The sequence below is a fragment of the Lithobates pipiens genome, unplaced genomic scaffold (assembly GCF_037356315.1).
Source record: "Lithobates pipiens isolate NorthernLeopardFrog02 unplaced genomic scaffold, aLitPip1_a1.2 Scaffold_8, whole genome shotgun sequence".
NCBI lineage: Eukaryota > Metazoa > Chordata > Amphibia > Anura > Ranidae > Lithobates > Lithobates pipiens.
The window spans coordinates 432,766,612-432,783,349 of NW_027507903.1; the positions used below are offsets into that span (position 1 = coordinate 432,766,612).

The 16,738-nt window shown below is 41.7% G+C and overlaps 1 protein-coding gene across 1 annotated transcript in view; it reads right to left on the minus strand.

The window, feature by feature from the left end:
* FLT4 (fms related receptor tyrosine kinase 4) overlaps positions 1–16,738 on the minus strand; it is a 354,612-nt gene that overhangs the window by 103,234 nt on the left and 234,640 nt on the right. The window contains exons 12-13 of the mRNA XM_077474315.1: positions 1,347–1,455; positions 478–837 (exon numbers count right to left, since the gene is read on the minus strand). Of these exons, the coding sequence (XP_077330441.1) occupies positions 478–837; positions 1,347–1,455 (469 nt within the window). The remainder of the gene's footprint in view (positions 1–477; positions 838–1,346; positions 1,456–16,738) is intronic.

Consider the following 16,738-nt stretch of genomic DNA (forward strand, 5'->3'; position numbering starts at 1 on the left):
TTATCATTTACAGCACCAGTAGGTTCTCTTCCGCAGTTGATCTCAGGTCCCAGACCTGTACCAACCACTTCTTCCTACACAATGTAGTCTCATCTTCTCACACAACACCCCAGGTTCCAGCTGAAGTTGTCATCATTTCATGTTATTATTTGATGATATTATTACTTTTTATAATTTTTTGTGGATCTAAGGTTGAAGACTCTCTATTCGGTGGTCCCAGTATCATCCAATTATATATATAAACAATTGTTGATATTATTTATTTTTAAAATTCTTTGCATAGAAGGATTTACCAGTCAATTTATTTATACATTTTCTATTTTGTTCCTTACTAGATGTAATTCTAAAATGTATTTGTTTTACTCCACACCTTCACTATGTCTGTTACTACATGCGGTTTTTACTGCATCTATTTCAGCTATAAACAAAGAACCCCAACATCTACCAATGGGCATCAAGCCAAATTTTGATACTCACAAAGTACTGAAATATATTTCTTCTGACAGTGTTTCTCCCGTGTTTTTCGGTTCTGGACCTCACAAACATAATCACCTTCATCTTCCAAGGATATGTTGGGGATATTGAGTACCAGTGCTGCAGTATTGGTTCCTGACTGTTGCCTCAGCTCTCCTTTCATACGGGCAGCATACTGATGCACGTTCTTACATTCCAGGACAAGTGGGTTCCCGTCAGCATCATGTAGAGTGAGTAAGTTAAGCCGATACCACTGCAGGTTCTCATAGGTGTAATTATCTGCATGGCAGCTCAGACTGAGATTCTGTCCTTCTATTGGCTCCTGGGAAGGCTGGGGATTAATACGGAAGCCATCTGGGATTGCTGTGAAGAAGACATTTGTCATTGTTAGCAAGGATGTTAATAATGCTATAAGTAAATCAACCACCTAAATGAACCTAAATAAAGGTGTAAATATAACCACAGCAGACCATGAACCTGCTTTGAGGCCATCAATGTTTGGTTACTCAGTGATGTATGCAGGTAATAATGCCATTTGGCAAACACATTTGATTAAAAAGAATATACAGTATATGGACTTTGAAACCTCTTTACAATTGCTATAAAAACAATTGGTGTTCTGTGTTTATATAGGGAGACCAGCCATGGAAGTCATGTTGTTATTTATCTAAGTGCAGTTTTCCTTTAAATTACATGCACAGTAAAACCAAAAGAGGATTTTACAGCTGACATCATGAAAGCTTACTGACGAGTTTAACGGTAGAAAAGCTCATATTTAACTGGGGAATTTACACATTTAGGTCACCTTTAGAGGGAATAATAATAACTCTGCATGATTGCTGTGTTTTTAAACCATTTCCATTGTGACTTACTTGTTACATAGAAGTAGACGAGTCTCTCATCTCTCCCCGCTTTGTTGAAAGCTGAACATTTGTACATGATTGATAGGTTTGCTTTCTGTATCACCAGCTTGCTCACAGTCTGAAATATGGAAAGAGAGTATTGCTACTAAATAGACAAAAACATTTCTTCCAATTCTCCCTTCCTAAAAACTGTACAAATATAAAGTGAAATCCGTAGAAAACCAATTAGATCCTTGCTTAGGCTAATCAAGAACCTAAGTCATCTAAGAAACGTGCATTTTTGAGTTAGTTGCTTGTCTACAAATGAATCATATAAAATATTGATCTTTGCAAATAGATTAAAGTTGTCAGAAAAATCTGTTTGGTAAATGGAATAAGTTCTCCATTCTTCAATACCCCTTTTCTTTCATCAATTTCTGTCTTAAGATACACCCCTCTTTAACCACTTCAACCCCGGAAGAATTCACCCCCTTCCTGACCAGAGCACTTTTTGTGATTCTGCACTGCGTCGCTTTAACTGACAGTTGCGCGGTCGTGCAACGTTGTACCCAAACAAAATTGACGTCCTTTTTTCCCACAAATATAGCTTTCTTTTGGTGGTATTTGATCACCTCTGCGGTTTTTATTTTTTGCGCAACAAATTTGAAAAAAAAAAATCAATATTTTTAACTTTGTGCTATAATAAAGCGCTTTCTTTTGGTAGTATTTGATTGCTTCTGAGGTTTTTATTTATATATTTATAAACAAAAAAAGAGCGAAAATTTAAAAAAAACAAAACACATTATTTGTACTGTTTGATATAATATGTATGCCAAAAATATATGAAAAACATTTTTTTCCTAAGTTTAGGTCGAAATGTATTCTTCTACATATTTTTGGTAAAAAAATTGCAATAAGCGTATTTTGATTGGTTTGCGCAAAAATTATACCATCTACAAAAGGCATATGCAATTAGCGGACCTCCAGCTGTTGCAAAACTACAAGTCTCATCACGCCTCTGCCTCTGGGTGTCATGATTGTGGCTGTCAGAGTCTTGCTATGCCTCATGGGACTTGTAGTTCTGCAACAGCTGGAGGTCCGCTAATATATCCCCGGTCTACAAAATAGGGGATAGATTTATAGCATTTTTATTATTATTATTTGTTTTTACTAGTAATGGCAGTGATCTGCGATTTTTATCATGACTGCAACATTATGGCGGACACATTTTGACACATTTTTGGAACCATTGGCATTAATATAGTGATCAGTGCAATTAAAAATGCATTGATTACTGTAAAAATGTCACTGGCAGTGAAGGGGTTAACACTAGGGGACGTGAAGGTGTTAACTGTGTTCCCTGGGAGGTGATTCTAACTGAAGGGGGAGTGACTAACTACAGGATGTGACAGAACGTGGTTCCTAGCTAATAGGAACACACAATCTGTCACTCCTGTCAGAACAGAACAGCCATCGTCCACAAGCATCGGCACCCCCGCTGTGCAGAGGGCGCGCCTGCTATCTAGACCCTACGAGATCATGTACAGTAACGTAATGCAGGGGAGCCAGCCTGCTGCAGTAACACTGCGGCGGCTGGTCCAGAAGCGGTTAAAGCTGAACTCATACATTTTCATTTAAATATATTCCTCAATAGCCAAAAAATAAATAAATCCACTTTGTGTGCACCAAACTCCAAAAACTCAGATATTACCCTGTAAAAGTAGCAGTGACCTCACCACTGTGCTGTACAGACACTTTAGAGCAGGGATATGCAGGAATATGCAATTAGCGGACCTACAGCTGTTACATAACTACAAGTCCCATCATGCCTCTGGGTGTCATGCTTGTGGCTGTCACAAAAATCTAGAGGAGGAGGTACACATGAGACCAGTCACCCTGCACAAGGTGAAAGAACAGCAGTGACCGGTCTTTATTACAGGAAACTACTACACAGAGGCAAAGTTTCATACTGAATTACTGCTCAGATCTGGAAGAAATTCAGAAAGCACACCAAGATTGTGCCTCTTGTATTTAGACAATATTTGTCTATCCTCGAGTTCAGCTTTATAAATGTAGCACCCTGGTCCTAAACAGGGCTGCTAATACCTATCTAGTTGTGCTAGGTGGTAACCAGCCTGGCTAATTGATAGTTTGATCCACTGATTTCTGTAATAAGTCTGAGGTTATTTGGTGGTCTCTCTCTTCTGTAAATAGGTGGCACTCTTGCCTTTGGCATTAGGATGGTGAATTACAGTAAATTCAGGTTATGGGTAAATAAGTTGTCTCAGCCAATCAGCAGGAGTTTGTTTTGACCACTGTGCATGCTGGGATAGGTGATCAGGTGATCATGGTTCTTCCCGCCCAGGGCTGTGGCCTAGGTGGATGTGTGTCAAACAGCTCCTGGCTGCTAGGTCGGAAGCCCAAGGCGCATTTAGGAGTCTTACTGGTTGCTAGGTCTACCCAGTAGTTCAGGGTTCCACAAAGGAGGAGCAGCAAAGGTTAAGCCCGAAGCCAGGGGAGACTCACTCAGGAATACAGCGGGTAGCTGTGAGTAAAACTTGAAGGACTACAGAGGGTAGCTGTAAGTAAAGCTTGAAGATAAGTACTGCGGTTAGCTGTGGGTGAAGCTCGAGGGATCCAGCAGGTAGCTGAGAGTCCAAGAGGTCTAGAGAGGGATGGCGTGCTGAGCTTAAGGATCTACAGTGGGATACTGTGAGTTAAGCTGGAAGATCTACAGTGAGAGAAGCTGTTGCTATAGGAGACAGCAGTTGCTACAAGATACAGATTGCTGCATTTGGCTTAAAGGTCTTTTTATCTGTATTGCTGTCTGCCGAGTTCTATTTTGTCTACAGAGTTTGCCTAATTGCTATTGCATTTGCCTAAGGGTGTCTTGAGCCCTAACCCTCACTCCCACTGTTCCTCTTCAGAGAAATAAAACTCTCTTTGTTCATTTTTACAAAAAGTGACTGGCGCCCAATCTTTTCACCTTGCACCACACCCACTATGCCTATAAACCTGCACCCTGAAGAAGAAATGTCAATTCTCCCTGGCTCTGGGGGTCACAATCCAGCCCTTGGAAGCCAGGGAAAATGCTACATAAATACAATATTTTTGCCAATAGTGTTCCTGCCTGCAGTGACAATTCTGCAGGTAGAAGGTTTCTATCAAACCAAAATCCAATATATCCCTCATACGCATTGGGGTATAGCCAGGGGAGGGCTGGCAGCCTTAGGCCTGGGGGGCAAGTCTAGTCAAGTGGCCCATTAATCCACGAATCAGCTCACCATCACCAGTGCCCATCAATGCAGCCTCACCAATGCCCATCAATGCAGCCTCACTAGTGTCTATCAACGCAGCCTCATCAGTGCCCATCAATGCAGCCTCACCAGTGCCCATCAGCTCAGCCTTGTCAGTGCCCATCAATGCAGCCTCACCATAGCCCATCAATGCAGTCTGTTCAGTGCATGGGGATTAGAGAGAGAAAAGCTGCTGGATAACACAGAGCGGAGATCTCCCGCTTACCCAGTGCGGCTTCTGTCATACAAAGTCCTGCCTCCTGGACCAGGTTCTATGATTGATGTCACCAGTGTGCTCTTTATCATAGGACATCCTTGGCTTCCTGGCGGTACACTGAGGTACACGTCACCGAGGAGCCGATGCATGTACCCGGTTGCTGCGATGTCTGCCGGGCACCCGCAATCACTCATGACAGGGCAGGAATGTGGATCTGTGTGTGTAAATACACAGATCCACGTCCTGTCAGGGGAGAGGAGACAGATCGTGTGTTCCTAGTATATAGGACCGGTCTCCTCCCTAGTCAGTCCCACCCCCCCCACAGTTAGAATCATTCCCTAGGTAACACATTCAACCCCTGTATTACCCCCTACTATTAACCCCTTCCCTGCCAGTGATATTTATACAGTAATCAGTGCATTTTTATAGCACTGATCGCTGTATAAAATTCACTGGTCCCAAAATAGTGTCAAAAGTGTCCGATCTGTCCACCGCAATGTCACAGTCACAATAAAAATTGCAGCATTACTAGTAAAAAGAAAAAAAAAATTCCATAAATCAATAACCTATTTTGTAGACGCTATAACTTATTGCTGCTTATCGCAATTTTTTTTACAAAAAATATATCGAAAATTACACATTGGCCAAAAATGTCCGATGTGTCCGCCATAATGTCGCAGCCACAATAAAGATTGCTGATCGCCGCCATTACTAGTAAAAAAAATAATTATTAATAAAAATGCCATAAAACCATCCCCTATTTGTAAACGCTATAAGTTTTGCGCAAACCAATCAATAATCGCTTATTGTGATTTTTTTTTTTACCAAAAATATGTAGAAGAATATGTATCAGCCTAAACTGAGGGAAAAAAAAGTTTTTTTATATATTTTTGGGGGATATTTATTGTAACAAAAAGTAAAAAATAATGCGTTTTTTTTCAAACTTGTCGCTCTTTTTTTGTTTATAGCGCAAAAAATATAAACCGCAGGGGTGATCAAATACCACCAAAAGAAAGCTCTATTTGTGGTAAAAAAAAAGGACGTCAATTTTGTTTAGGAGCCACGTCGCACGACCGCGCAATTGTCAGTTAAAGCGACACAGTGCCGAATCGCAAAAAGTGGTCTGGTCTTTGGCCAGCAAAATGGGACGGGGCTGAAGTGGTTAAAGTTGGCACTCTTTTTTTTGTTTAAAGCGCAAATAATAAAAACCGCAAAAGTGATCAAATACCACCAAAAGAAAGCTCTATTTGTGGGTAAAAATTTATTTGGGTGCAACGTTGCATGACCGCACAATGAAAATTGACCTGGGCAGAAAGGGATGAAAATGCCCGGTATTGAAGTGGTAAATTAATGAAAGTGCATTTCTTCCAAAAAAATTGTATTTGAAAAACAGCTACATAAATACAGTGTGACATAAAATATTGCAACAATTGCCATTTTATTCTCTAGGGTCTAGAATAAAAAAAAAAAAAAAAAATATATATATATATATATATATATATATATATATATATATATATATATATATATATAATGTTTGGGGGTGCTAACCAATTTTCTAACAAAAGATTTTGTTGTTTAGGCATGAAGGGGTTAATAATATCAGCTCCCAGCTTGAAACAATGGGAAAGAAGTGAGAAATCTTCATAGTGTAAGACCTTTTAATAAAAAATAAAAAAAACACATTCACAAAAAAACTTACATTATCTCTGCTCTATCCTCAGGATCAGCCTCATGGGGTGACAGTCTGCTCCCCCGCAGTCCCTCGTTTGTCCTCTTTCTGTGGACAGGCTAGGGAATTTTTTGCGCCCAGGAATTGCTATTGGGCCACCGGCAATAGGGACTACATGTCCCACGATGCTTTGCAGCTGCTGGAGGCTTGGCTGATGGGCTCCCTCCCTCTACCAATGAGGAAGCAGGGGAGGGAACAGAGTGGGCGGCCACTCACACATGCTGAAGTGTTCGGACTCAGTCTCGGAGGAGAGGAGGAGGGGGGGGGGGAAATCCCTCACACGAGCTGACAGGTTGGCTCTCACTCCACTGTCAGTGGATTAGGGTGAGCGCAACCGACTGGAGGTATGGGAAAAGAGCCGCCTCCACTACATAAGCGAGTGCCTCTTCTTGAGTTTCCTCTGCCACAGCTGACAGCCCCTGCTCTGACCCAAAAAGAAAAAAAATCGTGTGCGGTGGCCGCCGGCCATTATACGTATATTGTTAGGACAGCCTAAGGGGAAATTGCCACCCTGCCCCCCGGCCCAGCCCGCCCCTGGGTATAGCCAATGTACAGCATAGACTCCAAACAGGAAACAATAAGGATGTGCCAGGGTGTATGCAGCTATCCCTTAAACTGTCCAACAAGCGGTTCCAAACTATCTGTATTCAAAACTTAAAAGAAAGGGGTTTTCATCCCTCATCGGACCATCTGTAAGCATAGATGGCGGTTTGTGACAGTTTCTAACAGTGACAGCCAGATCTTACACTGGAGATGGGTTTCCTGCTCAACACTCGTGAAGCTATACCAGAGATGGGCTGCCGTGCCTCTAGTGGTTGTGGAAGACAGTTTTTAAGATGCATTTTTTCCTTGTTAGTGCAATACTCTTGTGTGTGTGTTTATGTTTACTTAAAATTGAGTTCCATCCAAAAGTGGAAGCTCTGCTTGTTCGCACCCTCCCCCCCCCCCCTCAGCTGCCACATTTTCCACCTTTGGGGGGGGGGGGGGTGTCTGTCAAAACCAGGTATCTGCTCCCACTTCCACGTAAGATCGCTGCATCGTTGTGCTGGCAATCTACAAAACATCCGGCCCCTCCTCCCTCTTCCCTCCGCTGCCTTTTGGGAGACAAAAAGGTCCCAGAAGACTCCCCTTGCATGCGCAGTAGGAAACAGGCTGTGAAGCCGCAGGACTTCGCTTCCTGTTTCCCTTAGTAAGGATGCCAGTGCCTGCAGCTGGAGCTGCTGGACGGGTCAGGTTCGGGTGCCGACATTGTGAGGTCCCTTGACAGGTTAGTATCCTTATATTAAAAGTCAGCAGCTATTTTTTTTTTCACCCAGGCTGGAACGCCGCTTTAATTAAAGGCATATTGGACTAAGTTGCGCTTCTCTTTCTTTTATGTAGAAGGTTTCTGTCACCCTGTAGAGAAAGCGGGTTAAAGTTGCAGTTGCAGTTACCCATTTAGACTACATGCACATGGTTCACATGCAGATACCAAATAATACCAGTGTTTTTAAATGTCCAGGAGGCACAGGTGCAATGTCCAGCTCCTCTGTCAACAGACTGTCAAAGTCTATGACAGGCTCAAATAAACTGTGGCTGCAGCTGTATTAATGGGTACATGCATTTAGGAACATAGGCGTTCAAGGACATATGCCAAGGAAGTTCTGCATTCCATATGCCCCTGAAAGCGGGGTACAGCTTGGTAGAGGAGTGTACAGCAGCTGTATATTTCAGCCAGTCGCATGCGGCTAGCTTCAGGGCTTGACGAAAATGTCAGAGTTTGACACATGGTCCTTGGGCTAAAAGCTTTTTACCATGGCAAAGACCATGACAATAACAATAAATAAACAAATGAATTGGCATACGTACAATACACCCTAAGCCCTTGTACACACGGTCGGAGAATCCGTCGGAATGTGTCCTATCGGACCGTGTTGTCGGATAATCCAACTGTGTGTGGTATGCATCGGACTGATTCCGTCGGAATATCCGTCGGACCCAATTTTCCAACATGTTGCAAATATTTTCCGACCAACTGGTTCAATTGGACATACTCCGATCATGTGTAGAGAATTTTGATCCGACCAAGTGCCACGCATGCTCAGATCAAATTCCTACATCAAAGCTATTGGCTACTAGCCTGAACGTAGTCCCATCGTAACGAAATTACGTCATCACGTTCTGAATGATCGGATTTTTCGACAACTTAGTCCGACCGTGTGTATGCAACAGTTTCGGACAAGATCCGACGGGCAAAATCCGACGGACAAAATCCGACGGATTTGGTTGTCGAAATCTCCGACCGTGTGTACAGGGGCTAAGAGAGAACCAACTTTAACCAGGATATACAGTGGTGTGAAAAAGTGTTTGCCCCCTTCCTCATTTCCTGTTCCTTTGCATGTTTGTCACACTTAAGTATTTCGGAACATCAAACCAATTTAAACAATAGTCAAGGACAACACAAGTAAACACAAAATGCAATTTGTAAATGAAGGTGTTTATTATTAAAGGTGAAAAAAAATCCAAACCATCATGGCCCTGTGTGAAAAAGTGATTGCCCCCCTTGTTAAAACATACTATAACTGTGGTTGTCCACACCTGAGTTCAATTTCTATAGCCACACCCAGGCCTGATTATTGCCACACCTGTTCACAATCAAGGCATCACTTAAATAGGAGCTGCTTGACACAGTAAGGTCCACCAGAAGATCCTTAAAAGCTACACATCATGCCGAGACCCAAAGAAATTCAGGAACAATTGAGAAAGAAAGTAATTGAGATCTATCAGTCTGGAAAGGGTTATAAAGCCATTTCCAAAGCTTTGGGAATCCAGCGAACCACAGTGAGAGCCATTATCCACAAATGGCGAAGACATGGAACAGTGGTGAACCTTCCCAGGAGTGGCCGGCCGCCCAAAATTACCCCAAGAGTGCAGCGACGACTCATCCAAGAGGTCACAAAAGACCCCACAACAACGTCCAAGGAACTGCAGGCCTCACTTGCCTCAGTTAAGGTCAGCGTTCATGCCTCCACCATCAGGAAAAGACTGGGCAAAAATGGCCTGCATGGCAGAGTTCCAAGGAGAAAACCACTGCTGAGCAAAAAGAACATCAAAGCTCGTCTCAATTTCTCCACAACACATCTTGATGATCCCCAAGACTTTTGGGACAACATTCTGTGGACCGATGAGACAAAAGTGGAACTCTTTGGAAGGTGTGTGTCCAAGTATATCTGGCATAGAAGGAACACTGCATTTCATAAAAAGAACATTATACCAACAGTAAAATATGGTGGTGGTAGTGTGATGGTCTGGGGCTGTTTTGCTGCTTCAGGACCTGGAAGACTTGCCGTGATAAAAGGAACTATGAATTCTGCTGTCTACCAAGAGATCCTGAAGGAGAATGTCCGACCATCTGTTCGTGTACTCAAGCTGAAATGAACTTGGGTTCTGCAGCAGGACAATGATCCTAAACACACCAGCAAGTCCACCCCCGAATGGCTGAAGAAAAACAAAATGAAGACTTTGGAGTGGCCTAGCCAAAGTCCTGACCTGAATCCTATTGAGATGTTGTGGTATGACCTTAAAAAGGCTGTTCATGCTCGAAAACCCTCTAATGTAACTGAATTAGGACAATTCTGCAAAGATGAGTGGGCCAAAATTCCTCCAGGACGCTGTAAAAGCCTCATTGCACGTTATCGCAAACGCTTGGTTGCAGTTGTTGCTGCTAAGGGTGGCCCAACCAGTTATTAGGTTTAGGGGGCAATCACTTTTTCACACAGGGCCATGATGGTTTGGATTTTTTTTCACCTTTAATAAGAAACACCTTCATTTACAAATTGCATTTTGTGTTTACTTGTGTTGTCCTTGACTATTGTTTAAATTGGTTTGATGTTCCGAAACACTTAAGTGTGACAAACATGCAAAGGAACAGGAAATGAGGAAGGGGGCAAACACTTTTTCACACCACTGTATAATCTATTACATGGTTAGTATGCCACAAACTGTCACCAACTAGACCAGCCTTTCCCAACTTTTTTAACCCCAGAGAAACCTTTGAAACTGAATTTCTGGTCCCAGGGAACACCTGCTCAAAGGAATTCACCAGGAGTCAGTGGGAGGAATGCCCCTTACATTGTTGGTCATTGGGAAATGTGCCCCCCTTACAGAATGGTCAGAAAGCCACCCTTACAGATAGCTAAAAAAGATGGCTTGTGTCATTCTGCTGCCTCTGTTAAGTGGCATTGGACCTGGAACTATGCAAGCACCAGCAGATAGAAGGTCAATCAGCCACAACTGAAGGGACCACTAGCACTCTCTGACGGAACCATAGGGTTTCACAGAACCCTGGTTGAGAATCACTTGACTAGACTAGACTAGACTTGACTAGACTGTATACACATGTTTTTGTATGGCTTGTAGGTTAAAGCTTCACTTTGCATTTTCTTGTTTGACTCTCTCATGGACCAATGCTCTGTTTTCATATACAGTATATATATATATATATATATATATATATATATATATATATATATATATACACACATTTTTAAAAATTGAACAAGTGTGTATCTATCACAGGGTGGTGTCTGTGGATACACTGATAGAAAAAATGCCGCGTCCTAGTTATCACTTTGTGAATATAAATATTGACAGGGAGAAGGGGGAGTAAGGAAGAAAAATAAAAAAAGGAATAAAAGAACCTTCACATAAAAAGACCTCAGAAAAAATGTGGGTTCAATTGGACTTTTTAGGCATAAAGAAAGTTGTGAACACAACCAGTATATTCAAAAAGAATTATTTCTATTTATTTAAAAAAAAAAAAAAGAAAGACAATTTAAAAAGAACAGGGAAAAGTTCAATTTCCTTTTTACACAAAAAAAAGGGAACATGTTTCCTCCTTAAAACTACACATTTAAGACCTAATTGACATCCTATCAAACATAGTAAAATCCATTTCAAATTTCCAAAAGGGAAAAAGAAAAACAAAATATATATCTATACAAATGAGGGATCAAGGATATCAATCATACAGTCAACGATTACATATATTTTTGGTGCTCTACATGTTTCGTGTCTACGATGACACTTCTTCAGGAGCTGATAATAATGTTCTAAATTATTCCTTCGTAAAAGTGTGTCCCAAATAGGGAGATCACCGTTTCCAAAGGAGGAAATTGGTACGATTGATTACACAAAACTCATAAAGTTTAAATCTTCAGTGTTTTTAGTAAAAATTCTTGAGGCGTAAGTGAACACAAGTAAGTCCGTGATGGATACTCTTTAGTATCCCCTGAGCTCAGGTTGCAAAAAACGGATCAAGTTCCCAATGGGTAAAGAAGGAAAGTAAAGGGGGAATCAAAGAGGCAGACTAATCGGCCCATTCACCCCTATCATATTGTTTTTTGTGTGTAAAAATGGCGGCCATCTGAAGCAAACAACAAATAGGACAAAATAACAGAAAAAAGTCAATGTGCATAACTATTCACCCCCATAAAGTCAATACTTTGTAGAGCCACCTTTTGTAGCTATCACCGCTCCAAGTCGCTTTGGATAAGTCTCTATGAGCTTGCCACATCTTACCACTGGGATTTATCCATTCCTCCTTACAAAACTGCTCCAGCTTTTTCAATTTGTATGGTTTGCAATTGTGAGCAGCAATCTTTAAGTCTGACCACAGATTTTCCATTGGATTGAGGTCTGGACTTTGACTAGGCCATTCCAACACATTCCGTTCCCCCTTAAACCACTCAAGTGTTGCTTTAGCAGTGTGTTTGGGGTCATCAGACCAGAGCACCTTCCTCCATACATTTTGGGAGTCTCCCACATGCTTTTTCACAAATTCAAAATGTGCCATTTTGTTTTTTGCTGAAAGTAATGGCTTTCTTCTGGTCAGTCTGCCATAAAGCCCAACTCTATGGAGCATACGGCTTATTTTCGTCCTATGTACAGATATTCCAGTCTCTGCTGCAGATCCTCTAGGGTTACCTTAGGTCGGTGTGCTGCTTCTCTGATAAATGCCCTCCTGGCCCGGTCAGTGAGTTTTGGTGTGTGGCTGTCTCTTGGCGGGTTTTCTGTTGTGCCATGTTCTTTCCATTTGGTTATGATAGATTTGGTGGTGCTCCCAGGGATCATTAATGATTTGGATTTTTTTTTATAAACTAACTCTGACTTTTACTTCTCAGCAACATTGTCCCTTACTTGTTTGGAGAGTTCCTTGGTTTTCATGGCAGTGTTTGGTTAATGGTGCCTCTTGCTTAGATGTTGTAGCCTCTGGGGCCTTTCAAAAAGGTGTGTATGTAATGACAGATCATGTGACACTTAGATTGCACACAGGTGGACATCATTTTACTAATTATGTGACTTCTGAAGGTAATTGGTTGCACCAGAGCTTTTTATGGGCTTTATAACAAGGGGGGTGAATACATACGCACATGCCAATTATCAGTTTTTGATTTCTGAAAAATAGTTTTATGTATATATTATTCTAACTTTACTTCACCAACTTAGACTATTGTGTTCTGATCCATCACATATAATTCAGATTAAAAAAAATTAACTAAAGGCTGTAATGTAACAAAATAGGTAAAAAGCCAGGTCAGGGCTTTTTTTTAGCAGGAACGCGGGGGAATGCAGTTTTAGCACCTCCAACATTGTATGTAATGGCAAGGGGTGCTGGAGTGTCCTGGAAAGTCTATAGAAGCTGGCAGCAGGGGGATCAGTTGTTATTGGAGGTGATATATTTATCAAGATGGTCTATTGTTGCTGTTGTGGAGATCTATTGTTGCTAAAGTTGGGTCTTATGTTGCTGGGGCGTCAATTGTTCCTGAGAGGAATGTACTGTTGGCCAGGGGGTTCGTTGTTGCTAGCTGCTGGAGAGTCTATTGATGTTGGCTGCAAAGAGATCAGTCGTTGCTGACTGGGTATTTTGCTGCGGGTGGTCCGCTGTTGTTGGGGGGGGGGGGGGGGTCTACTGTTGCTAACTGCAGGGCATCTATTTTACTGCTTTTCTTATCATCATTAACAAATTCCATAATCACAAAATTATACTTGGTTCTGTATTCTCTAAAAGGGCGGTACTGGGAGTTGGGTAGGGGATGGAACCAAGCAATGGAGATCAGAGGTAGGTATGGGTGGATACAAGGGATGAGTCAAAAAGCAGAAGTTCCAGCACCTATTCTCAGAGAAAAAAAGCCCTGTGCAAGGCACTGTAGAAACAGCTGTCCAGGAGGCCTAAAACTGGACGAGGAACAGCTAAACTCTGCTACTTATGTGAGTTTGCGAAAGACAGCTTCATGTCACAAGTCATATCATATGGCAAGACTGAGCACAGCAACAAGACACAAGGTAGTTATACTACATCAGTAAGGTCTCTCCCAGGCAAAAATTTCAAACGCAGACTGGGGTTTAAAGATGTGCTGTTTAAGCTCTTTTGAAGAAGCACAAAGAAACGGCAATGTTGAGGACCATAGACACAGTGGTTGGAAAACTTAGTGCAGCAGCTGAAAGACACATCATGCTTACTTCCCTTTAACATCTAAGGATGTCTAACAGTGACATCAGCACAGAACTAACCAAAAACCAATGGGACCCAGGTACACCCACCTACTGTCCAGAGAAGTCTGGCCAGAAGTGGTCTTTATGGAAGAATTGAGGCCAAATGGCCATACCTTTGATGTGGAAACCAAGCAAAGCATTTCAGCTATGCACGAAAACATAGGATCTGGGGTGCAGAAAAATGGCAGCAGGTGCTCTGTACTGATGAGACAAAATTTTAAATATTTGGCTGCAGCAGGAAGCAGGTTGTTCACAAAGGATTGAAAAAAAAGCAGTACAATAACGAGTGTCTGCAGGCAACAGTGAAGCATGGGGACGGTTCCTTGCAAGTCTAGGGTTGCATTTCTGCAAATGGAGTTGGAGATTTGGTCAAGATGGTGTCCTCCATGCTGACAAATACTGGCAGCTAATTATCCATCGTGCCATACCATCACAGAGGAGGGCAATTGGCCCTAAATTTATTCTGCAGCAGGACAATAACCCTAAACATGCAGCCAAAGGCATTAAGAACTATCTCCTGTGTAAAGAAGAACAAGGAGTCCTGGAGGTGATGGTTTGGCCCCCACAGAGCGATGATTTCATCATCAGCGAGCCTTACATCAGGATTACATGAAGAGACAGAAGGATTTGAGGCAGCCTAAATCCACAGAAGATCTGTGGTTTATTGTCCAAGATGTTTGGAACAACCTACCTGCGGAGTTTCTTCAAAAGCTGTGTGTAAGTGTACATAGAATAATAGATGCTGTTTTACAGGCAAAGAGTGGTCACACCAAATATTGATTTTGATTTGGATTCCTCTTCTGTTTTTCTTTCATATTTGTTAATTGATACAAATAAACTCTAAACACCTCTAGTAAGGTGCTGGGAATCCATGAGCCATTTAACTCTTGGTTCCAAAGAGGAAGAGTGCCATGATCTCCTGACTCAGTTTCTAGGTATAATTTGGGCATGCTATTTAGGAATTATAGTTTGAACTGAGAAGACATTTCATCCCTGTCCTTTCAACAATAACCTGTTTCTTCTGAAGGGAACAGATGTGTGACAGAAAACAGGAAAGCTGCTATATGAAGGCGTGGTCTTCTAACGGAAGTGAGTAAAGGAAGTAGGAGGTTAACTAGCGTGGCTAAATTTTAGTGACTGTTTTTTTTTCTAATTTTAAGCTCTGAAAGCAGGTAATTACTCCAAGGAAATCTATTCAATGCCAGAACTCACCAGGGAACACATGCAAAGGTCAACAGATTTTACAAATGTTAGTATAGGTCACACTGTTTGCAAGATGTTGACAACACAACATACAGACATTGCAGTGTATCCTGACAGGAAACGGGTCTCATTGCAGGCTGTGGAACTTTCTTTACCAAAGGGAAAACCTTCACTTTAACGACACAAGGATCTAATTATAGGGCCATTTGTTAATAGGTGCTGAAACACATCATTATAGCTTTGAGAAAGTGAATGTCCAAAATGTCACTTTTAGTGAAAGTAAATCTGCCTTGATTTTGGCACTGTATATGCTGTTACAAAATATACAATGCATACAGTATTTGTTATCCAGAAACTCATGGTAAGAGGTGTAACTAAATGTGACAGAACCCTTATGCTAAATACAGATACGGTCCCTGATATTTTTATACAAAAAAAAATCTGGAAAAATTAGGTGCACACATTAATAATGGAGAGATATATAATACAATTCAGACATTTCTTGTTATTTACATAAGATAGATTTCCATGATATATATATATTCGATTTTCAAACTGTTAAAACATGGATACAAATGAGTAGTAGTATTATAGTAATGAGTGTAGTGTGAGGGTGTTAAGAGGTAACAGGACATCTGGCTCCAGGTCATGGCCCCCAGGGTCTCCCAGCTCATGCTCACGGTAGGCTACTGGCGGATAGAGAGGGAGCAGCTGACCGGGACAACAAGGGATAGTCAAGATATAAGCCAAAAGGTAGGGGCAACGAGCAGGCAGGGGTAGACAAAGAACACACCAAAGGTCAGGGTATGAAGCAGACAAGGATAGTCAAGAACAAACCAAGGACGGTAAACAGAATCAGACATAGAGCACACGGCAAGAAGCACACAGGAAGCCAAATACACAATATTAATCAGCTAGGCTTGGCTGCAGTGCACAGGTTAATATAGTGTTCCCTGTTAGAGGCTGGGGTGGCGCTATGCTTGAGGGAAGATTACTTAAGTAGACAGGTCAACAGGCTGAACACAACAGAGAGGTAGGCAGATATGAACATTACTGCAGACTCATGACATATACTTTAAGTTAAGTTAACTGGCAAAAAGGGACAAACAAGGAATCCCCTGTGTCATCCCCTGTAATGGGGTAGTAGAAGGCTATATATGCACCCCTTATGCGAAATGACACTGCAGCCTAGGGATCCTGTTAGTTGAACACCAATGTCTAATAGTCAATACAGAACTGCCCTTGGATTTCTCATTAAAGATCCATTAAACTCCATTGTTCATGTTGTACCTTAACCACTTGCCAACCGCAGAGTGTAAATATGAGATGTGAGGTCTTTTTGACCCCAGATCTCATATTTAAGAGGTCCTGTCATGCTTTTTTCTATTACAAGGGATGTTTACATTGAATAAAAGTGACACTTTTATTTTTTAAACAGTTT